Source organism: Pomacea canaliculata, linkage group LG1, assembly GCF_003073045.1.
Source record: "Pomacea canaliculata isolate SZHN2017 linkage group LG1, ASM307304v1, whole genome shotgun sequence".
In the NCBI taxonomy this organism is placed as follows: Eukaryota; Metazoa; Mollusca; class Gastropoda; order Architaenioglossa; family Ampullariidae; genus Pomacea; species Pomacea canaliculata.
This window is the reverse complement of record NC_037590.1, coordinates 8,847,835-8,872,654: the sequence shown is the minus strand read 5'-3', so window position 1 is coordinate 8,872,654 and position 24,820 is coordinate 8,847,835. Positions and strand designations below refer to the sequence as shown.

At 38.2% G+C, this 24,820-nt stretch overlaps 1 protein-coding gene across 2 annotated transcripts; it reads right to left on the bottom strand.

Annotated features, from left to right (window-relative positions):
* Nucleotides 1–8: 8 nt before the first annotated feature.
* On the bottom strand, nt 9–24,537 carry LOC112567265 (kinesin-like protein KIN-7O). Of its 2 annotated transcripts, none has more exons than XM_025243896.1 (27): nt 24,494–24,537; nt 23,576–23,634; nt 23,200–23,384; nt 22,962–23,080; nt 22,560–22,670; nt 21,917–22,001; nt 21,647–21,714; nt 21,252–21,308; nt 20,419–20,549; nt 19,739–19,871; nt 19,085–19,204; nt 16,997–17,186; nt 16,250–16,565; nt 15,725–15,881; nt 14,669–14,806; nt 13,673–14,371; nt 10,805–13,390; nt 9,402–9,992; nt 9,119–9,163; nt 8,406–8,495; nt 5,205–5,262; nt 4,882–4,981; nt 4,454–4,548; nt 4,013–4,243; nt 2,217–2,496; nt 1,809–1,897; nt 9–1,481 (listed from the first exon to the last, which is right to left on the bottom strand). In XM_025243896.1, exons 2-27 carry the CDS (start codon nt 23,629–23,631, stop codon nt 1,321–1,323), a joined length of 6,891 nt encoding a protein of 2,296 aa, XP_025099681.1. In that variant the 5' UTR covers nt 23,632–23,634; nt 24,494–24,537; the 3' UTR covers nt 9–1,320. The 2 variants fall into 2 exon arrangements, with proteins under 2 accessions (XP_025099681.1, XP_025099690.1); XM_025243905.1 differs by having other exon boundaries at nt 24,490–24,509.
* Between the last annotated feature and the right edge of the window lie 283 nt (nt 24,538–24,820).

Here is a 24,820-nt window from a genome sequence, read left to right as displayed (position 1 = left end):
CATCTGCACTACATAGCATAAGAATTTATTGCATAGGAAGAATTTTAAAAAAGCATGTTTGAACACTGAACTGCATTCATTTGTTAGTAAGACACAAATTAACTTCAACATATTTCTTTTGAAGTGGCAAAACAAATTTCCAGATTTGCTTCCACTGGTAAAACTGATATACCAGTTGAATTGTTTTTATCTTGATGATAAATCTGAAAATGAGCAATGAAAATGTTGAATAATCCAGTTCTATAATGTTTTTGCAGTAGACAAAGGTAATATGAGAAAGAAATGCTATCCAGTTTAACAAAACTTCTAACAGAGCTAATCATGCATGGCACCCTTTCTAAGCAAGGGTACACCAGCTTCATGACAGTACTTCAAATACATCACAGATTACTTTTTCACAAAATTCGATGAAAACCTGATCACAAATAGGGAGTTTTGTTGCTCTGCATCTAGGCTCTTATTCACTATTTGCAATTATGATTTTAATATATTTCTAATCAAAGTTTTAACCATGTGATAATGCAATTTTAGCATTAGTTACTTTTTTTAAAATCCATTAAAAAATTTTATAAACATTATTATAGTCTAAATATTTCAGCAGGTGTAGTAGTTGTCTATGGTTAACTAAAATCAAACTCTTTTAATTAACTCAAGAAACTAGAGTTTATGTAAGCAGCTCTATGTTACAAATTCAGTGTGGAATCTGGAAAGCTGATAGCCTAGCAGTTAGAGGAGCAGTGTTTAACCCTATGTTTGATGCCTGGTCTGATGCTGGTGTGAGATTACCCCACTCCCCTTCACCCATCCTTGAGTTGAATCAGCTGAGAACTGGATACCTGACTCCTTAGAGCATTGAGAAAGACAAGACAACAAGGGTAAGGAGATGGGCACGTCCTTCACCACCAGAAAAAGCTTTTATGGTCAAAGACCATTTTAGAAGTAATGAGATATACAGATGGACTGAATATGTTTAGCTGCTCTTGCTGATAAATGTTTGGCCAGGTCTACTTGTTACATATCTGCCAACTATAATTACATAGAACTGAAGATTAACAGATTTCTAACCAAACCATGTAATCAAACATTTCACACGGACTCTCATTTGTTCACATGTGCACACACACATACAGTCATTGGCACATTTTCTTCAAGAATCTGTTAAATACTACTAATCATACTGTCTGTCTGTACATTCTACATGTGTTATCTTCACATTCAGTACATGCTTGTGTGTTGTCTACACACTCCGTACATGCTGGTTTTGACTTGGTCTATACATTCTATACACAGGCTGTTTCTATGCTGGTTGATGTGCTGTAATCATTGTTGTTTGCACTGGTCAGCTCCTTGCCTACCAGATTTTGAGCCAAGCAGCTTGGTGGACGGATGAGCGTATGACTTCAGTACAAGTGGTCGCTTGGACTTCTTCCAGGCGTCAGGGTCAATTTTTAAGGAATTTTCTTTTGATTCACCAGCTTCCGCTGCACACAAAAAGTTTTTGATAAGCTGAGGTTTTCAAAAGGAGTACTTACAATAGTTGGTGACTTTCTAAAGTACTATTAATCAATAAGCCTAGGACTACTCTTTTGCCTGCAGCTGACAACATATAATTAATTAAATAATTTAATATATATTATAATAATAATTATAATTAAAGATCTAAGGCTAGATCTAAAGATCTGTTTTCCCAATGTTAATATTTGTATAGTTACATGAACAAACTATGGCTTGCAAGCTTAGAGAAGCATTCATACAAAAAAAATTTACACAGATGCATGCTCTATAAAACGTGCCGCATGAAATGTTACCTGTTAGCATCTCTGCTGGTGTTTGTAGACTGGTGTCTTCTTTTCCTAGTAGTGCGTTGTGCTTGTCAGTGATACTTTGCAGTGGCAACCTGATGTCAGTCAAAAAAAATGAAGTGGATTCCTTTTGATCTAAAAGCACCACTTAAATAGCTTTTGTTATTCTGTAAATTCTAGTTTTCTTGTTTCATTGAGGTAGAAGACAATGCTCTTGCAATCAGTTTTTTTGTAATCAGCTACTTCATCACAAATAACTAGGTATTATCTGTGACATCCCATCTTCATTTTTAAGTGTTCTTGTGTGAGCCAAGGACAAACTATTGTTCTGGACTTAATACAGACAATAAAGTAATTTTTGATCATTAAGCATTCTGTAAATCAGCCTTCAAAGTATAACAGAAAAAGGTGTACCTGTCTTTCTTGTTATCACCAGAGTTCCTGGAAGACAGCCCATTCTGGCTCAAAATGAAACTCTCAGATCCTACAGCACTCCTCTCCAGCGGGTCCACCCTAGGTGACAACGAGTCTGCTGCTGGTGTGATGACAGAAATTAATGGGGACTGAACATTTGATTTCAGACATGGTGATGCACCACTGGAAGATAAACTTGTGCAGGATCCCAACCTTTTGTCAGGTGTGGGAATCTTGGAAGAATCTGCTCTTGCATTATGAATGGTGCCTGATTCATTACCTGGAAAAAAAATAGTTTTAATTAAATTCTCTTTCTTCAAGACTTAGTAATACCACAGGAAATAAATATCTGCCTTTACCCTTTAACCATTTGAATTGTTCACTCCTGGTTGCAAGTGCTTTGCTGGCCTGCAGCATTGCAACTCTGGGTTACCTCCCTGGACCCTTGCTGTCATTAGCTGAAGACCACAACTTTATAATAAAAATGATGGAAAGAATTCACTTCATGTCATATGATCTGCCTCCAAGAAAGATTTTACTTCAAAAATTATATTTATTGACTTTACAAGACAACATGACCACAGGAAAACAGATATCAGAGGCGGGTCCAGAACACCTGTGGAGGTCCCCCTGACTACAGCATGGCGTGGTCGGCTACAAGTAAGGAAGGAGAGGAGTTGCATGCAAAGACAGATCTCTCATACAACACCTGAAATTGGTCCAATCTCTGCCCAACAGCTGACATCAGCGCGGATCACGTTTCTTTGAAGGGCTAGACCTGTGGCTATGGCTCACATGTCATGGGCCCTCAACAATATGAGAAGCTTGTGATAATAAGTCTTTGTATGCTTCTTGAGAGAGACAGTTTGTGCTTAACTTTTTTCAGTACCTTCCCTGGCAAGAAGAAAGAAATAGACCTGACCATGCCTAAATGTGCAAGAAAGCTGAGACAAATTTAAACAATCTTGAATAATCGTGTCAGCCTGTCGAGGGTAGCCCTTTGATGATAAACGTTGCTGACTGACATGGGCCAATCGACTTTTGGCCAAGAAAGCGTGAGAAGAGAGGATCAGAGCCATCATCTCTGAACTGTAAAACGGTTTTGCAGAAAGGGCATGAAACTCATGAGAAGCGGTTGCTAAGGCCAACAGAAAAAAAGGAAAGGAAACCTGTGACACAAGTTCAAATGTTTCTGAATTAAGGAATGTAAGAATCTACACTAGGAACAAGTGGTCAATGCCTAGGGCATAAGTTTGAGAGATAGGCCAGAAGGTCTGATAAATCTTGATTAGTACCTATATCCCCCATCTACAGGTGTTTAAAGGTCAGCCATTCGTTCCAGCCGTGCTCCGTTCATGCCGCTGTTAATGACCATGATTTTACTATTGTCAGTGCTAGCTTCCATTCCATATGTGTTAAACTGTCTGTCAATCTGTTGGTAAGGTCTTGCCGTTTTCTGTTTATCAAGTGTCAAGTGAGACAACCTCTTAAGTTTCAGCACAACCAGCTAGCAGGGGGCTTGCAACCAGGGAAAAAAATTTTATTGTTAACTTTAAAAGGAAAAGGTAGCTATTTATCTCCCAAGGTCATGTCATCTGGTAGTCAATGAAGAAAAATAAAAGCAGAATTATCATAAAGAACATCGGTTACAAAGAAGAAAAAGAAAAACAGCACCAACCTTGACCCAGTTTCACAACACCTAGATATCTAATGATCAATTTGTGACGACTGTTCATAATATTATGTTGCTAATAAAATTAGTCTTAAACAAGATGTTCAAGAAAATATACTTTTACCTGTTGTGAATTTTGAAAGAGAAACCTTTGCCCAGTGAAGTTCAGCTTCAGTTTTCTTTAATCGCTCTTGAGTCTTCTTAAGCTCGCGCTGTAGGCGGTACTTGTCAGCTTCAAGAAGAGTAACAGTATAACGATCAATGATGCCGCTGTGGCTGCTGATTACTCGCACTTCCTTTGGCTCCACAGATGCCTGTGGTGGATTCTCCTTAGTAGGCTTTGCAGGTATGCAGACTGTCATTAGATAACAGAAATCATTCCTTTGGTTTTTGGTCAAGAATGAAGACAATACCTAAATGTTTAAGTTACTCAACTTGCTCCCAAATGATGTGAATTGATATAAATTATTTTTTCTTTTTATGAAGCATGACTAGAGATGAGCAAATATTGTGTGCGTTAAAGCCACTTGTTCACACATTCTTCATGATGTACCCATCAACTCACAGGACATGTCCTCTGATCTCATTCTGCGAATCTCATCCTTCAGTTTGCTGATACAGCTCTCTTTGTATGCAACTGTGTCTTCAGCATTCTTTAACCTAAACATAAATAACTCCATAAAAATTAAGAGACAGTCACTTTGCAGCATTTCCTAATTTTAAAACAATGATCATGTTAATGCCAAATGTAGTAAAAGCAGCCTGGATCTCTAGCTTCACCTGGATGTTACTAACTGTGATGCTGTTGTCAATATTTCATTGCCACAAACATTGCCACAATCTTCTTTAAGCTAATACGAGCACTAAAGTGTAACATGCTCAACATGCCTAAGGGTCATGTAATATAGAGCAAAGTCTAATAAAGCCTGCTTTTTTAAGATAATAAACATGCAATCAATGCACTTTTTTTTTTATTTAGTGAATATGTTATACTTTTGAGAGAGTGTCTCCAACTCCTTCTGGTGTTTAATTTTTTGATGTGCAACTTCATAATCTTTGAGCTTAAGGCTGTTGACCATGTCCTCTAGCTCCTCTGTAAAAGATGAACCAGTAAAGGATAAATATAAAGAAGCAACAGAATTTGTTGTAACAGGATGAAACAGTTTTATATGTCCAATGCACACTATTCTACATGACCTATGCAAATGCACACTTTGTGACATGGTGAAGCACACGAACATATCTTGCTTGAACACATACCAGCAAACATGAAACATGAACACATATACCAGCAAATGAAATGCTTAAGATCTTACTCTCTTTGAAATCAACATTTTCTATGTTTTCATGTTGTTCCAGCTGATTTTGCAGGTCCTGGTAACAAAAAGCAGAATACAAGACAGACTGGTATGATACATTGTTAAAGATGCAAGAACATAAAAAAAGGAAGATCTTATACTATTTTTAAAAAAATGCCCTAAATGGAGGAAAATGAATATGAGGCATTAGTGACTGATTACAAGAGTGTTTTTTCATTATCATGTGCAAGAAGTGAGGTTGCCATCAGTATGTAATTCCTTCCGAATGTACTTACACATTTAAGACACTTGCAACTTTCAAAGGTCACCTTTTCAAAAAGTACTTTCCAGCTTGATACAGCTACAAAACTGTCTTGACATATATATATAGAGAGAGGGAGAGAGCAGTAGTTTTTTACTTTGTATGTTTTATGTGTGCATTAATATGAGTTAGTGCAGGGGTCTCAAACTCGCGGCCCGCGGGCCAACTGCGGCCCGTCGGACAAAAGTTTGCGGCCCCCACCTCAATATCAAAGTTTCATGTTAGTGCGGCCCGAGTTTGATACTGTTATATCTTCTCCTCTCTCGCTCCCACAGAGGCAGCCCAGCGTGTCTTATTTGCACAGAGAAAGTTGCAGTGCACAAAGAATACAATTTGAAACGTCATTACACAACTAGACATGCTGAGGAGTATGCAAAATACCAGGGAGATGAGAGAGTCAGCCGGGTTGCTAATCTTAAAACACATCTACTGAGGCAACAAAATTTCTTTAAGAAAGCAACCAAAGAGAATGACGCAGCAGTCGAAGCTAGCTACGTGGTTAGTGAGATGATTGCTAAAGCAGGAAAGCCATTCAAAGAAGGTGAACTTTTAAAAATGTGCATATTACAGGCTGCAAGTATTGTCTGTCCAGAAAAGAAAGGTCAGTTTAGCAACATCAGCCTTTCTGCCAACACCGTAGCAGAGCGCATTTCTGACCTGTCAAGTGACATTTATGATCAACTGTGTGAGAAAGCAAAATGTTTCAGTGTATACTCAGTCACTCTTGATGAGACCACAGACATCACCGACACTGCCCAACTCGCAGTCTTTGTCCGCGGTGTTGATGACACTTTTGAAGTTATAGAGGAGTTGCTCACAGTGATTCCAATGCATGGCCAGACCACAGCTCAGGAGATATTTCACCAGCTGTGTGATGCCATTGAGAATGCCGGTTTGCCTTGGAGGAGGTTTGTTGGAATAACAACTGATGGAGCGCCATCAATGACAGGGAGGACTGGTGGCACTTGTTCAAAAAAAAAACCAAAACAAAACAAAAAAAAACAAACAAACTGGAAGAGGAAGATGTGGAGAAGGCCATTGCTCTGCACTGCATTATTCATCAGCAGGCCCTTTGCAGCAAATGCCTGAAGTTTGACAATGTGATGTCTTTCGTTGTGAAATGTATCAACCAAATAAGATCCAGGGGCTTAAAGCACAGAAGGTTTCGTGCTTTTTTAGAGGAAATGGAGTCCGAATATGGGGATGTGCTCTGCTTCACCGAGGTACGTTGGGTCAGCAGGGGAAACATATTGAAGAGATTTTTTGAGTTGAGAGCCGAAGTGAAAGCCTTCATGGAGAAAGATGGGGTTGCTGTTCCTGTGCTAAGTGATCCAAAATGGCTCATGGACTTAGCTTTTTTGGTTGATATGACACATGAGCTTAACGTACTGAACAAGAAGCTACAAGGTCAGGGGCAACTTGTCAGTGCTGCCTATGACAATGTGAGAGCATTCTCTACAAAACTTATGTTATGGAAAGCCCGGCTTTCTCAGACAGACCTTTGCCATTTCCCAGCATGCAAGGCACTCATGGATGCAGGCACACCGTTCAGTGGTGAAGAGTATGTGGATGTCATTTTGAAGCTACAGGAGGAATTCGATCACAGATTTGCAGACTTCAAGACACACAGAACCACATTTCAAATTTTTGAGGACCCTACTCCTTTTATGTACAAGATGCTCCTCCTGTGCTTCAAATGGAGCTCATTGACCTGCAGTGCAACTCTGAACTCAAAGCCAAGTTCAGGGAGGTGAGTGAAAAAGCAGACAAGCTCGGGCAAATTTTTGAGAGAATTGCCCCCTAGCTTCCCTGAGCTTTCCCGAATGTTCAAGCGGACCATGTGTCTTTTTGGGAGCACATACTTGTGCGAAAAGCTCTTCTCTGCCTTGAACTTCAATAAGTCCAAGTACAGATCCAGACTTACTGATGAGCATCTTCAAGCCTTACTGAGGGTCTCAACTGCTTCCTCCCTTAAGCCAAATGTGGCTCGGCTAAGCGAGAGTAAGCGCTGCCAGATCTCTAGCAGCAAGAAGTAGGCAGAAGAAGCCATGTTCAAAACAGTTTATGTTCAATGTTCCATTCATGTTCAGAAAGTTAAATGTTAAAGAAATGCTAATACAGACATTTGAATCTGAATAATAATAATTACATTTCTCTGGTCAGCAACTATATTTTCTTCAGTCTTCTATATCTGCTGTATTATTATTATATTTTCATTTTCAATTTATTCATTTATCACTAATTGATTTATTTCTTATTTGTTAATTTATTTTTATTTTTTAACACAAAAATAAGATGAAAAAATAAGACATTTGATAACATTGGAATGTTTTTGTAAGAGCTTTTCTTGTGGAAAACCTGATGCGGCCCGGCCTCATCCAGACTCTGCCTCCAGTGGCCCCCGGGTAAATTGAGTTTGAGACCCCTGAGTTAGTGTGAACTGTGATCAGTCTGCTGTTGGAAAGTCTGCTGGGAACTTTTTTGGAATCTATTGTTATTGATAGCTATTATTTCTGTCTGCTTTCTCTCCACTCACTTCCAAATCAAAAAGCCTTCCTCAACTGTAAAGCTATACTACTTATTCTATTTGTCAAATATTCCAGCAATCATCCCCCCTTTTCCCACAGCCTGGTCACAACCTTTCCCCACCCCATGGGGCATCCTGCATCCCATCCCACACTGTCTGGTCATGGCCTTCCCAAGTGGGTCAGGCAACTTCATAACTTTGGGTGTAACAAGAAGTAGCCAGGAGCCACTGGTGGACAGTTCAAGGGTGGCTATTTTATATGTAGCAGGCGTGAGAAAGGGACAGTCTAGGGAGCTGTCCGACCCCTACCCTCTACAAAAACAAAGAAATAAATTAGTACATTACTAGAGTGCTGTAGAATTATGCTTACTGTGATATATTCTTTCTGGCATTGGATGACATTCTTTTTCTTTTCAATGTCCATCTTCAAATCTTTGATTTGGTTTCTGAGCAAACATTTCTGTGGAAAAGCAATTTGGATATAAAACATTGTTACAAACATTAACAAGCTATTAGAAAATATTATCCCGGCAAGATGACTTCCCCATTTTCATAATGGATAAGCAAGAACCTTCTTGCATGTTTGTTTTTTTTCATGTTCCTGCACTTATTACCTGTATCTTGTAAATACTACACTCCATCTGTTAAACCATCGTGTAAGTCTCAGTCCCAAACTTTTTAATGCAATACAGCTCAATATTGATAATACTATTATGCCCAAAAAAATCCATACATTCTGTGCATTATCACTGATGAGAAAGTCTATTATGCAAACACTTGGTATTCATTAATCCATCAGTTATGTAAATCACTGGCTTGTCAGACTTTCCACCTGTTCACTTGTAAAACCTGCCTTCAAATGCATTCAAAACTCCCACCAAGAAAAAAAATTTGAATGACAGATGGCAAGGAATGTGATTGACTTGGACAAAAGAAGCAATGAACTAAAAGTGAATAAAAATTGAATAGATGAAGTCACAAATGTGAAAAAATTTCAGGAGAAAATTTCTTCCTTTGTGAAACTCACATACACCTGAGAGATACCATTCAAAATTTTAAAATATGATTCAACATTATGCTTACCATTTGTTTGAATTCTAAAGCAGGAACCACCTTTTCAGATGTGCTCTAAAACATAAGACATTGATCTATTATTGATTTCTGGGAAACAAAACATTTTCAGCTGCACCTTATTACTACAAAAGTGAGAAAAATCTTACGAATATTATGGGATTCATTCAAAATCTTTCCACTCTTTTTCTCATTTTATGCCGACCTTGCATTTAAACACGATCTGACAGCTTCTTTAATCCTGAAATATTGTACTTGCTATGGCTTTTACAATTACATCTGTGATCCAATTCACCTGACTGCTGCTGGTGTCAGCCCGTTGTTTGGTTTCAGCTACTTCTTTCCTTAGTATCTCAATTTGTTGCAGCTGCTCAGAGTTCTCTTTCCTCAGTCTGTCACACTCCACTTGAAGAGTGTCTGCCTTTTCAGCTGTCTCTTCTTTGTCTTTAACCAGTTGGTCGATGCTTTCCATCAGTTGATAACTCCTGGTTTCTGATTGTCTGCTCTGCTCTTCTAAGTCCTGAATTCTTGAACTGAGCTCATCCCTTGAAACTACAATAGCCTTGCTTTCCTCCTGCAGTCTCTGTATCCTCATATTTAGTTCTGCCTCGGTGTCCCAGCTAGCTTTCTTTTCTTCTTCCAGTGTCTGTATTCTTGCAACTAGTTCAGCCCTGGTTTCCAGAGCAACCACATTTTCTGCATTCAGTGTCTGTAGTTTCACAGCTAGTTCCTCCATGGCATCTTTGTAAGTTTTGTTGTCTGCTTGCAGTGCCTGTATTGTGCTCACTGAAGACTTTGACTCTTGCTGGAGGTTTGCCACTTCACCTTGCAGCAAGGTGATCTCTGTATGACACTTGTTGATTTGTAGGTGGAGGGCCTCCTTTTCCTGAGCGAAGGAAAGACATTGAAATGCATTAAGAAATATGGTTCAGAGCACTAGTCAATATGGCTACAGCATCAGCATACAGCTGCACTTAAATAAAATCACTACATCTTTCCAAAGCATCAATGTTCAGACAGAACTTACAGAATGGCAACTGTAAAACATAAATCACATAAATGAACTTCAAATCATGTAAGAAAATTTGCTTATAGGATCTGAAAATATAAATGATTTGGTGCCTTGAGCCACAAAATCAAACAATGTTAAGCTGAAGGCCTCACTACTTTTTTTTTGTAATAAATCAGACATGAAAGCTGATACTTTTTCATAATTTGATATCCAACATCAGTGACCCTTTTATATGAACAAAAACATGATATCAGTCATCAAGGTCGCAATACTAATAGTTCTGTACATTACTGCTCATTTCTTTTTTTATTTATACCAATCAATACTACCTCCAATACATTTATCTGGGGATTAGAGGGGATAGACCCAAAATGTTAACCAGGAGTCTGACAACCTTTTGCACTTTATGGATAAGATATCCTGATGAGCTACTTTTATTAGCAGTGTCATTATGCAAACTTTTAAAAAATCTTTTTCTCCCTAAAACTTTGATGACTTATTTTGCTACCGTATGAAAATGCATAGTCTCAGTGTTTCAAGAAATAAAATAACATATGAAATGAAAAAAAACTTCCATTATTTTATGATGGTTTCAGAGAACTTAAAACTTGCATCAATAAAAATCCACCTCAAACTTTCTAATAAATAACACACAAATTATGTACAAAACTTCTAAACATTTTCACCTTTTTAATCTCTGCTATGGTTTGAAGTTCCTCCTCAAGGGCTGTAACCTTGCTGTTATTGACCTCAATAAGTGACTTCAGCTCTGAATTCTCCTTCTGCAGGGTAGCCTCTACCTGGGTCAGTCTCAGTATCTCTGTCTCCATTTCAGAATTGGCTGTCATGAGTCTAGTGCAGCTGCCTTCCTGTCGGTGCAGTTCCAGAGACAGCTGTGTCAGCTGTGCCTGCATGGCCAGAACCTCAGTCTGAGAATCCTGCAGCTCCTTAGACAGCTTTTCATGCAAGGACTCACCCATGTGATGAGCTGATTCTTTGTCAGCCAGAACTCCTTCCAGCAGCTCTTTGCTGTGCAGCGCATTCTGCAATTCACGCTCCAGGACAGAAATTCGGCTCTGAAGCTCGTCAATTTTCTGGCTGTGCTTTTCCTGCTCCTTGTTGGCAGCATCCAGTTTGAGCTCAAACTCGTCTCTCTCCTGGGCCAGTTTTTGTAAATTAGTTTCTAGACGATCAAAGTTTTGTTTATATTCTTCTAGAGTTTCTTCAGTTACCCTGCAGCATTGCTCAGAACTTTCTAGCAAGCTATTCGTTTTTTCCAGTTCTTGCAGAGCATCTTCCACTTCCTGGGTCAGTCGGTTGACATCTGCATCTGCCTCCTGCTTGTGCTTGGTGAGTTCCTCCTGCAGAGTCTCTAGCTTTCTCTGGAGTGTCTCTGCTGCCTGTGTCTGCCATGTCAGCTCAGCTTTAAGTTCTTCATTGTCGATCCTGTTCTGTTCCAAATCAAGCTGCCCTAATTTCACCTCAGCTTCCAAATCTGTTGCCCTCTTTTCAAGCCGGGCTTTCTCTTCCTCCATAGCAACAAGTGTAGCCTCTCTGTGCTCCAGCGAAGCAATGGTTTCCTCAGCTGCCCTCAGCCTGTCCAATAGCACTTTCAACTTCTCAAACTGAGTGTCAAGTGTTTCAACTAATGAGTTGCTGGGGCTCATTTCAGTCTCCAAATGATGTTTGTCTGTATCTAATAGAGCTAACAATTCATGGACCTTTATCTCCAGCATGGCCTTATCTTTCACAGCCAAATTAAGTTCCTGCAGTTTCGCATCTAAATCAGCCTTCTGAAGCACTAAGGAAGAAAGTTGTTGAACTTTGGCCTCCAAGGCAAGTTTCTCATCCACAACAACAGACATCTGCTCAAGTCTTTCTTCTAGGTGCTGTTTCTCCTCCATGACAACTCTCATTTCTTGCAGCTTCAGCTGAATATCCAGTGCTGCTTGGGTCACTGAAATGTCACTTGCCAACTCACCATCACAAGAAACCTTTCTGGGTGGCAAGACAGCATCTGATAACCCTTTGCTGGGAAATTCTTCATCTGCACTTTGCTCACTTTGGACAGCTATAGACACCAATGGCATAGGAGAAGACAGCATTTTCTTTAGCTCCACTATTGCTGTCTCCTTCTCTTCCAGTGACTGCAGAAGTCCCTGCTCTCTAGCTTTCAAACTTTGCAGCAACTCTTCATAACGTTCTGATGATGATGAGATGGGATTTACTTCATGCTCTGGCAGGTGCACTGTTGACATTTCAGCATCAGCCATAACTTCTGATGCTCTTAGGTTTGAACCACTCTTGCCTTCCTGATTTTCCTCAAACGTTTCCTTTAGTTCTTCTAGCTGCTGCCGCAGGTCATTAATCATGTTGCGACGCTCATCCAGCTTCACCTCCAGTTCTTCTCTCTCCTCCAAGGATGCTATGAGCTGCTCTGATTTCTCCTGAAGGGCCTCCTCCAGGTTCATTTTCTCCAAGATCAAGTTCTCCTGGAAACTGCTTTCTTTTATCTCACTGGGACTGCGCTCCTGGAGTTTGAAGAACTCCAAGCTGGCTTTTATTCTCATCAGCTCCTGATTTTTGTCATTGAGTGTGGTAGACATGTTTTCTAGCTGCCTCTGCTGTTCTTCCATCTCCTTGATCCTCACCTCAGCAACATCTTTGGGGATGATCATGTTTCTGTCAAACAAGATTTCAATGTCTTCATCCTTCTCCTGCAACAGAGCCTCCAGTCGAGAAATCTGGGAACCTTGCTCAAATATTTTTCTCTGCAGTAACTCCATATCTGCCTCTTCCATCCGCCTTTGGCTCTGGTCCATAACTTCTTGGTCAACTTCTCGGTCAAAAGATGTTTCGAAAGGAGTGTGAGGTGAGTTGGCACAGCCTGACATTCTGGTCCTGATGTTGGGAAGGCCACGAGCCCTCTGGTCTAGCTGGGCTCTTAGATCAATGACCAGGTCTTCAAGGTGCAGTTTCTCTTGCTGAAGATTCTCCATCTGATGTGCCTGTCCTACCAAGCGCTCTTTCAGCTGCCAGACTTCCTCTTCACGCTCAGCTAAAAGCACTGATCGTCGTGGCGCCTCAGAAAAAGATGAAGATAAAGAGGAACTGTTGAAAGACATTTGGCCTACTTCATCTTTTAGGCGGTCAACCTGGGACTCAAGGCGTTGAATTTCCATGTCTCGTCGAGCCAACAAGGCCTTCAGTTTGGGAAGTTCATTTATTTCCTCAAGCCGTTCTGCATCAGCTTGCTCCAGAGCCTCCATTGCCTGAACAGTCAATAAGCATGTTAAAATGACAGAACCAGAAAGAGTCTGTGGCTGTAGCAGGGGAACAAAGACAGCAGATGAGAAAGAAAGAATTTTTTCTTACAAGAAGAATAGTCTTGTTCAAAATATCAGAGGCATGGTAAAGAAAATGGTAAAGAATAGATATGTTCATTTCAGGAAAACAATAAAGATCATGAATTTCACACAGGAATAGAAAGGAAATGCATTCTTACCAGATAAAAAGATAAAAAATTAACATCAGTTAAGAACACAATACCATACCTCTTTCAACCGGAGGTTCTCAGCATATGCTTGGTTCAGAATTTCACTCAGCTGTACATTTAGCTTCTGAAGCTGTTCTACTTCATGTTCCTTCTCCTGAAGCCTCTTTGAAAGTTCTGTGCTACCCTCAAGCACGACTTCAGATGGGTTTCCTCTCTTGGTATCTGATTCTACATTCTTCTGACTGAGCTCAGTGTCTGACATACATGCTGGTGCAGCATCCTCTTTAAGTTCCATGAAAACTGAGCTCTCTGAAGAACTGTATGCTTTGTTGATGTTGAAGTCCTGTTCTGTCATAATCCCAACATCCACCAAGATCACCTGTTTGTTGTTGTCCTGTGCCCATGAAATGCCTTGAGTTGGTGTTGTAACTATAGACTGCTGTAGGACGAGGTCTTCAGTTGATGTCATAACTTGAGTCATATGCTGTGGCAGATTGGAAATTGTTGTAACTATATGATGTTGTGGTGAAAAGTCTTCTGTTGATGTCATGACTTCAACCATGTGCTGTGATTGTTGAAGGTCTTTAACTGGTGTCACGTTTATTTGCTGTTGTGGTGAAAGGTCTTCTGTTGAGGTTGTAGCTTGGAACAAGTACTGCAACTGCTGGAGGTCCTCTGTTGATGTTGCAGCTTCAACTACATCAAATTTTTCCATTACTTGAAAGTCATCACTCTGTTTTCCTTCTTTCTTTATAGCCTGCATATCAAAATGATGACAACACTTTGAAGATTATCTTTAATTATCTTTTTATACCATCAATTGCATGCAAACATAAATTAGTACACATTTACACAACATCTTAAGAATGACACCAAGTCTGGATCTCAAATATTTTAAAGGGAACAATATATGATTTAGAAAACCTCATGGAATCCTGCATAGAAGTTTTATGCATGCAAGTGTCTGTGTGTATGCACATCCACATGCATGCAGATAATCACACACAACAGACATACTTGTTACGTGATGGTGTATACGCAATTTACAACTCACAACGGGGATGCCACTGCGTCTCTTGGTAGTGCTCCCTAAATGGCCATTGCTTGCTCCCATCTGCATCTCCAGTTGTGCCTCTAGCCTGGCAATATAAGGCTCCTGTCCTGCTAGAGCCTTTTCTAGATCTTGCACTTTCTGTAGTCCTCAGAAAACAAAAACTTCACTATGGTTATTTAAATTGGCAGCTGGAGTAGAAGATTGAAAGACAAGATTGAGAATAAACAGATAATAATATTCCCAGATAAACAGATAAATAAAACAAAATGTTTGCAGATTTCTTAAAGGAAATAGAGAGAGAATTAATGTTCACCAATAAATTTCCCATCTTTCTACACAATATGGCCCCTAGAAGCTGAGAATCAACTGGTAATATAATCACTCTCTTGGTGAGGGGGAAAAAACAAATCTGCTTTAACAGTAAGATTGGGAAGAAACCCCAACTTGCAGTAATATTATGAGAATTTCAGTAAGATTATTACTTTAATTTCTTCATTAAGAAAACTAAAAGCATATCATAGAAACATAAAGACAATAAACTAGGGACAGCTCTCTAATGAATTACACAAAGACTAAAAATATGTCTTTAAGCTCCTACAATACTTCCCTTCTTCTAACCCCAGCAATCTATATACAGATGTTTTTCATGTGGTTGCTAATTGGAAACATATCCAAATTATTACAAATCCAGGAAATATGGTTTATACCAAATCAAAAAGCCTTAACTTTTTTTCCATAACTGTTTTTTAATCATTTACTTGTAGTTGTTGTCTGTGTTTTTATTTTTTTTCTAGAGCACTTTGATGGTGGGTAACATGCCAACTTTATTTTTATTTAAAAAACACTGCAGAATATATGTTAATCCAGCATACAGATAAGTGGTGAAATGCTGGCAAAGGGTTAAAAAAAATTGTATTAATTAGAATAGAAAGACTTCACAGGACCCACAATACAAGGGATACAAGACAATGTAGACACGAGACGTTAAGCAGCCTGAGGGCATGCAAGTGTCCATGTGAATGCGTGGGTGGATGGCATGCATATAGCAAATGTAACCTTGTTTTTGATTCTGAGGTCTTCTTGCAGCTTTTCTGTATTGTCAATCAGATCTTGCAACTCCTGCAAGTCCAGGTTAAAACGTTTCTCACAAAGGTGCACCAGCTCCTGGTTCATGCGCTCATTCTGTTTCTCAGCACAATTCAGCTGTTTCTGCCTGAGATCAGAAAGTCATAAAACTTATAATCGGACGGATGCAGCAACAGGTGGCAAATTTCACTGTGGCCTTTGCTGAGCAGTGGCAGCCGAGTCCAGCATGGTAAGTTAACATTTTATCACGTCAAGGTACCATTTCTTTTCAGTTTTGTACTTAGATTTATTTAAACAAAATTCCCATTTTCATTTAAGTGACACATTAGATAATAATGCTTTTGATGATTCTGCATAATTACAAGCTATGCCCAAGGGATATTTTATACACTTATAATCCCTAACTTAACACACAGCTTCTATTCCAAGCTGGAATCCATCTCACACCATTTTCTCCTAAACTGAACAATTTAAAATATGTTTCTCATGACTTACAGGATGTGAAGCTTATCTTCCAGAATAAACATTTCTCCAAACAATGGCTTTTCTGAATCATCCCTCAGTGTAGTGTTGGCCATCAAAATGTCCTCATCATTCTCTAATTTGCTTCCTATCTCAAGCATCTCGTTCTCTTCACTTAGACGCAGAAAGTCTTTGGCTCGAGACTCATTATCAAAACTGAATGAAATATGTGTCGGCTTTATGTCTAGAGGTTCCAAACCAAAGGTGTTCGAATCCGCAGAAGAGTGGTCAAGATCAAGATAAGTTTCTTCCTGGATGTTGATCTTGCGCTGATCCAAGAAGGTAGGAACTGAAAAGTCAAAGAGAAAACAGAATCCTTCGTGCAATGCTAAACCAGAAATGTAATTATTTCAAAACATGCAATGAGCACATCCAATTCAAGCATCCAGGCACATGAAAAAGAAAAGAACTACAAGCTTAATGAGAATGATCTGAAACATTCACTTTGAAAAAGAGAGTAGCATTTAGAGTTAAGAATAATTCTTAGAAAATTATAATTAACATTATAATTCTTTTTTTCAAAGTTTACTCTTCCTATACAGACCTGCAGGTGCAAACGTCTCCATAGCTACAGCTCAATTGTGTCGATTTGTCAGTATAGAACGAGTTAATGCTCACATCAAGGAAAATAGTTGTGGACGAATCTGCATGAAAACAGGTTTCAAATAGCAACATAAGAGTAACTAACAGAAGATCAGTGTAAGAGTGTTAATATCTTACAGTGGCTTTTGCGTTGCAATTTTGGAGCACACCAAGTTTCTCGTCTCATTTTTTTCTTCAAGAAAGTGGCACTTTCAGGAAGTGCAGAGGAAACGACAATCTGCTGAGTCAGCTGCTTGATTAGTTCCTGCTTTTCCTCCAGCTGCTTCTTGAGATCTTTGTTGGCCATTTGCATATCCTGCACTCCCATCTGTCCACACACACGACTGACATGAGACAGGAAACTATACATTTTGTAGTGCTATTTACTGGAACAATGAAATCTATAGGATAATTACTGCAGCAACTAGCACTCAGACCGCCCTGCTTAAGGTGACAAATGACATTTTGTCTGCTCTGGATAGAGGTAACATCTCAGTTCTCACCATGTTAGACATTGCTGCTTTTGATACTATAGATTACATTACTGTCATTCACAGACTCAGTACTCTCTATGGTATCTGAGATTCCCCACTCAACTGGTTTCAATCATATCTCTTAGATAGGACTCAGTCAGTTATAGTGGATGGCTCCAAGTCTCCACCCCCTATACGCTCAGAGTCCCCCAAGGTTCTGTACTTGGTCCCATCCTCTTTATCATGTACATGAAACCCCTTACTACTCTAATTCAATCTCAAACTATATCTGATCAATCCTTTGCTGACGACACTCAGCTGTATACCGGCTGTTCTCCTTCTCAGGCATACACTGAAATCCAAAGCATCCAAGACTGTATTTCTGATATTAATCAAAGGATGACCCATAAGTTAAAACTAAATGACGAAAAAAACAGAAGCTTTAATTTTTTTCAAAGAGAAGAGCCAGAGTTTACCCTTCATTGCCTGTCTCTGTTCGGGTAGGCAATGAAGGGTAAACTCCTTTAGCTACTTCAACATGTGACATAGGTTACATAATGTCTGCTGACACGTCTCTTGATAAGCATCTTTCTCACATCTGTCGTTCTGCATACTATGAGGTCCATTTGCAATACTCTGTCCAACTCAACCACTAAAATTCTCATCTACTCATTTGTTCTGTCTAAACTAGATTACTGCAACTCTCTTCTTGCTAGCTGTCCACAGTACCTCATTGATAGGCTTCACAAAGTCCAAAACAGCTACTCATCTCGCAAATCAGAACATGTCAGACCACTTCACTAAAATCTTGTCTGTCCGCACTCCTCCGCAAAACCTTTGCTCCTCAGACTCCTGTATTCTTTCCCTCCCTCCCAAAAAAAGAGTTACATAGAGATAACGGACATTCTCCCTCTGTGCTGCTAAGCAGTGGAACTCTCTTCCATATCATATTCGCCATGCTGACTCCAAAGAGGCTACATTCAAATGCTCTCTGAAAACATCTGTTCACAAAGTACTATCCCTGAATTACTATTCTTAACTCCCTGGCAGTACTGTCTGTCATGCTAACCATCATGTATAGCGACTCCATCTTACACTGTTTATAGTATCTACATCCCTTCATATCTTCATCCATTGCTTTACGTTCTACTCTTGTACCTCATCTGTATGTTGTTCAGTGTGCTTATACATATCTCACTGTCCACTGGCTGTTATCTTTCATTTATCATTATTGGTCTGTGCAGAGTGCGATCTATCTTGGTCGTGATGCTGCGTGTTATAAGTTCCCATTGTTATTATTATTATAACTATTTAGGTATCTGGTGACCACCACTAAACACACTAGACTGACCCTGGCTAAGCTTTGTGATGCCAAAAACAGACTGCAGTTTGATGGCTAATCCACACATTATCCGTAGAGAGAACAGAACCAGACCAAAACCTCTATGTATCTTTCGTCAATCTTTGAACTAATCGAAGTCATCAAGTCTAGAGTAGAAAAGAAAGCCTGTGAGAACTTCAGTTTTACTAACATACAGAATGTACACCCAAGACAGCAGACTGAGTGATTACTCACAACCTTATTCAATTAACTGTCAGCTGTATTCAGTTATGGGTAACACATCTGACACCAACACAAAACATTTTTTTGAAAGATGAATTTAAAACTGTTGTGCTGTTTCTAGATTATTATAAATCTATTTTTCTCTTGATTACTAAGTACCATGGTAACCTTTAGTTTAATACTTCATACCTCTGTCACCATCTTTTGCAGACGTGTAATCTCATTTCTGTATTTCTTCAACATTGCTGCCTCAGACAAAACTTCATTGACATGCGGCTTATTCTTGATGGTTTTGGCTCGAGTAGCAAACTGCAATGATTTCAGCATAAAAGTGAAAAATGCAAAAAACAAAATCAGCAGAAGAAAAAAAAAAAAAAGGGTCGGTGTTCCAATATCTTACACTTCTTGTCATTGAAGAAAACATGCAGGGAAAAAAAATTAACAGAAATATTTTGGAAAAGGAGTCTCTGGAGTTGTTAAATTTATAGTAAGTCTACACCAAGACTATAACCGTTATGACAGCTTTTTGGGGGTCAAAAGAAAAATTTTCTTAGGGGCAAAAACTTGCAAAAGAATCACAAAAAAGACATAACACTATTTTAAATAAATAAACGTAAAATTTGTAAAGCCATACTCACACTCCTAAGGGACATGCTCTTAGCGCTTAAGAACAAGAACAAAACATGGACAGCATACGAAGGACAGGAAAACAAATAACATATGAGCTATAAAAGAATAAACAACCATACTAAATGAAGAATAAAATCAAATACAGAAAACACAAAGAGCAACCAAATAACAAGAATTTCGAATAATTTTGAATAAAAGCTAGGTCGGATTTACCCTCAGTGTAGAATGAGTTTCATCTACTGCGCTAGGATTTACAGTGCAGATAATGGCTGTTTTTGAATTACCACCCAAAGCATTTTGAAGAATACGGGTCAGCTTTGAGTCACGGTATGGAATGAATTGATTGCTGAAAAAAATAAGCTTTGTTATTCTGTAACTGTGCATAGAAATATTCCTGGATCACTTATTCATGATTAGCTAGCAGCCCTCGAGGAGTAACAAGGACTAAACTATTCATGATTAGAAAAATACACAGCAGTTCAGAGATTTGGACCAACTCTAACCATTTAAACCTTCTACTGAGACATCTCTCATGGTGCTTATTGGAATTTTTTCTGTCATCTCTGCTGCTCTTTCTCCCATCTTTCTTTCCTGATAATTCATTAAAAGGCCATGATTGAGTTACTTTTTCTGCACCATCTAGGGCCTGATGAAAAGACAATAAAAAAAACTTGCAAAAACGTAACATTAGATACAAATCTGTGGATAAATTAAATGTTATATAGTATGTAAATTGTTGATGTGATGCATAGCCAAGTTGTAAGGAATCCCAAAACATTCCAAGGGAGAAACTTTTGTTATTTTTTATTTTCACAATGCATGAATGTTCATTCCTGTAGGAGTTCAGTGCTACCTTTTAGTTCTTAAATATTTTTTTTCAGATGTGAACCAACCTTTCTCCATCACTCAGTTTGCTGATGACCTGACTCAAGCAGAACAGACTCTTATTGATGGCACAGCCCTCTTTGAAACGATCACCAGAGTTTTCCCCAGCCTTTTCTGAGCCCGCCAGATCCACAAAGTTCTGCATTCCATAGTCATATAAATTATCTATAGTACACAATATCTATATTTGCTATTATTACCTGATTGATGCTTATCTGAAATTCTGGTAAAGACTTGTTTTGGGTGGAAGGGACGAGAGAATGGAATGTTTGAAACATGTCATTTCTCCAACAATGCTAATATCTATCATAAATATTTTAAGTTACACGTGGGTTTTTCTTGCAGAAAGTTGTAATCATAAAACATTAAATGCTTTTCTCAATATCCTAGAAGTTATTCAGTTAAAAAAAAACTATTTTTCAAAGCAATAAGTCTTGTCAATAAACAGATGAAGTCTACACAAGAAGAAAAAGGGGTTGCCTTGGTTGATAAACCTAGGGATATATTTAATTTAATACCTGTTGTGCAGCATCACAACCAAAACAAGCTGCACTCTCTGTGCTAACCAATAATATTATATTTCGCAGGGAATGGCATTAAAAACACTAGCTAAAAATGATGTGCTATAATACATCAAGCACACTTAACCACTAATCAACTGACTAATGAAAATGAAAGTAAGAAATTAAAATTAAAAAATGATTAACATTTTGTTTTTCATTACCTTATTTTTTGACAGTTATATTTTGCTTTTTTTTTTAAAGTATGTTCTGATCTAATAAGGACTTAAAAAAGTTTCTTTGCTTCTTTGCAGCTTCCATATAGTAGAATGTTTACTCACCAAATGTGATACCATAACAGCAGCATCAGCTCCATTTCGGAGACGACTTTCAATGATCTAACCACAAGGAGAAAAATTTTCTAGCATATACATCTTGACTAAAACGGTTTTAACCAATGATAAAACCAGAAAATATGTGCTAAGGTATTAGCAGTTTTCCTTAAAGCTAAAATTTAAAGCTTTTTGTAATACTGGGGCAATAAAGAGTAATGCATTACAGAATAATGGGATAGGAAGAAAAATGTTACATCAAAAGACAAAATAAAACTGACCACAACATTGTAAACCCATAGCAATTTATGTTATCTCAGGTTTGATCGCTAATTAGTAATTTCTCTCCAACTCCAGCACAATCTATAAACATTTTAAATGTGAATGGAGATCATCAGACTTACAATTCTGAAAATACAATGTGATCTTGAACTGCGATCATTCTGTTTGGTCTCTGCTATGGTACGCTTGGCTAGAATGAAAAAGGTTTGTTTTGCAAGTCATTTGAACTTCCTCTGCAAAATGAGATGTAAACCTAAATATCACTTTATTATGTGAAAGGGCTAGACAAGACATATCAAGCTGAGCTATGGTAATTAAATTTATTTGATTTCTGCTAGCATACTTTTCAACATAGTTATGGCAAACAATCCAAATTTAAAGTAAAAACATACCTTCTGCTCTCTGGATGACAGAAAACACCTGCTCATAAGAGTTCACAAGCTGCTCCTCAAGACCATTAACAGATATCTGGTGATCCTGCATTCAAATTTAGATTGTTATCAAGCAAAAAGTCAGTTTAAAAAAAAAAAAGAGCTTGTGAGCTCTACAATTGATTTTTCTGTTAGATTATAAGTACATTGTACCATAAAGTGCCATCTATAGAAATCACATTAACATTTTGATCACCAAAATATGTTAATGTTGTTCTTTATCCCCAACTACTTTGAAGCATTGGGAAAACAGATAGACTAATGCAAAGTCATCTGAACCCAAAGGTTTGAACACTGGTTCAATACCCAATGATGCAGATCACCCAGCTTTGGAGCGGGTACCTGACTGTAGAAGGTTTGCAAAGGTAAGGCAGTGAGAGAGAGGAAATGAGGACTCCTCTTCACAGCTGACCCCAAGAGAAAAGAATATTCTAGCACTACTTCATGTAAGCTCATTAACCTACTTTAACCATTTTTTTATGCCAAGCATCAGGTCACTGCTGATGAAAATTTTCATGTTAGTGTCTCCAACCTTTCTTCCCTCTCCCCACAAGGCAAGGCTGATCGTACAAGTACAGAAACAATATGTATCATTTGGTCTTACCACTGATTCATGTAATTTCAGGTTTCTCTCTTCAAGACTCAGCAAGTCGAAGATTCTTTCATTGTATATCTCCATATAACTAGCTCGCATCAGAAACTCATGACTTGGTTTCTGTAAAGAAAAGTGTGCACGAATGTATGTGTGCATACACATGATTATAACATAAAATACAAATTTATAACAGGGTTGAGGACATTTCTATCCTTTTAAAAACTAACAAAAAGTTTAACTAAATAGATTTTAAGACCTAAAGGTATTTAAAATTAGAAATGTGTTGTATAAATTATCCCTAATTGTCAGCAGAAGGTAACAGAGAAACATTTTTTTAATACTTATCATAAAAATGCATTCGCATTTTATCACTTTCCATGCTATCATGTAAAGAACACAAAAGATTATTACCTGCTCAATGAAGTCAAATATGTCTTGCATTGCAAGAGAAACTATACCAGGTGACTGCTTGCTTCCAGACATTGTGTGTGTTTTTCCCGATCCACTTTGACCATAGGCGAAGACAGTCCCTAATCAATCAAAAACAATCAGAAAAGTTTTATTTCTTTATACCTTACATATTCACACACACTCACTCACACATGCACCCAGGTGCAGATACATAAATAAAAAAATAGTGCTCACTCACCGTGGTAGCCATTCATAGCAGACTCTACAATAGGTGCTACTATACTGCTATACAGATCCTGTGTTGTAAATTCATGGTCAAAAATCTGATCAAATACATAAGCTGGCAAGTGGGATTGGTCTGCCTGACTGATAGAATTATCATTTTGGACTTTCCATCTGCAATCATGGCAATTTTGAAGCTCTCTGCAAAGAAGAAAAAGACTCAAAGTGAATTAACACAGCAGAATACACCAGCTTATACGCACATGAAAACTAAACCAGTCTAAAAAGAAAAAAGGTTGATAAAGGGCACATATTACTGTTGAACATCTCTAAATCAGATTATTAAATGGTGAACATAGCCACCTTTCAAATCAAGATGCGTAAATACCTACCTTTTGATTAATGGGCGAACACGAATTACTACTTTGATCTGGTCTGAATCGGCCATAATCTGAAAATGAGTGATAAGAAATAAATTATATAAGACACACGACCATCAAACACCAATAGACGGGACTTCTCTGAGCTTACTACTTCAAACTTTCACACACATTCAATGACAAGATTTCAACTTAATTTATTTACTTTGGCAATAGCATGTCAATCTATAAATAACCTCAAAAGAAAGACTTTACAAGAACAATTTACAACAACAAAGTTACACATTAATGTTTACGTTATGCACAACTTATTCATAAGTATTTTTAAGCCCCCTATAATAATGCCTATTTTTGTCTAGCACAAAATGCTGTACCAATTTATGTGCTGTACTTCAAAAACATACGTAAGCTCTTCAATTTATCGTTTGGAATTAGTCGGGAGGGATGGGGTTCCGTCAACCGTCAGGAAGTCTGCGAATCGCTGCAGTGACAGTGTACTGTGTCAACGTATGTAGCGAGACAAATGTTCCAACCAATTATATCGTTCCAAGCGAGGTGTGCGTCTTGTTGACAGGCTCTCTCACAATTTATTCATCTCCAAATATTTCAAAAATTCAAAAAATACCCCCGTTTGACTGTATTAACTGGCCCTGACCAAATTCAGTCTGTAGATATGAAACAGTACAGGACGGATGGATGCATATTATGCAGTGATTATCGCCTAACTTTAAAACGAAAGGTAAGCCGTGGGTTTGTGCGAGTTAGTCAAAACACAACAACATTGTTATTTCAGGGAATATTTCACTTTGTAGTTAAGAAATGCATGGATCACTAGATTCAAGACTCTATGTTCATAAAGATGATTATAATATGAATTAGTAAGTGATTTGAAAGATTCGTCAAAAACGATCACTAAAATTACATACTCACATTCACTTCTTGTGCGGTTTAAATGCGCCGCTGCAGGACTATTTTCGATTGGCTGAGAGGATTAGATGTAGAGTTTCGATTGGTTACCGATTCCAAGCTTCAGTAAAAAAGAGTGTCCTCCCTTCTTTTTTTGCTTTTGTGATTGCAAATAAGCATTTGTTTGGCAATAGATAAAATAATGAACAATCTTTTGCATTTTTAATCACTGAAATACTTAATACTCTTCTAGTACGCAAGAATATTCTATCACAGTCATGCTTACAAGTAAGAAAATGTTTATTTCTTGATCTGTTGGTGCAGCAGACGAAAACTTAAGAGTAATGCTCC

What these genes read in the sequence shown, in the direction of transcription:
- LOC112567265 (XM_025243896.1), bottom strand. Translation starts at nt 23,631, where the DNA reads ATGGCCGATTCAGACCAGATCAAAGTAGTAATTCGTGTTCGCCCATTA. An exon ending in ATTGCAACGCAAAAGCCACT is followed by an intron (nt 16,566 to 16,996) that starts GTAAGATATTAA and finishes TTGACTTTTCAG; the next exon opens with TTCCTACCTTCTTGGATCAG. An exon ending in GCCAGAAAGAATATATCACA is followed by an intron (nt 5,263 to 8,405) that starts GTAAGCATAATT and finishes TTTTGTTACCAG; the next exon opens with GACCTGCAAAATCAGCTGGA.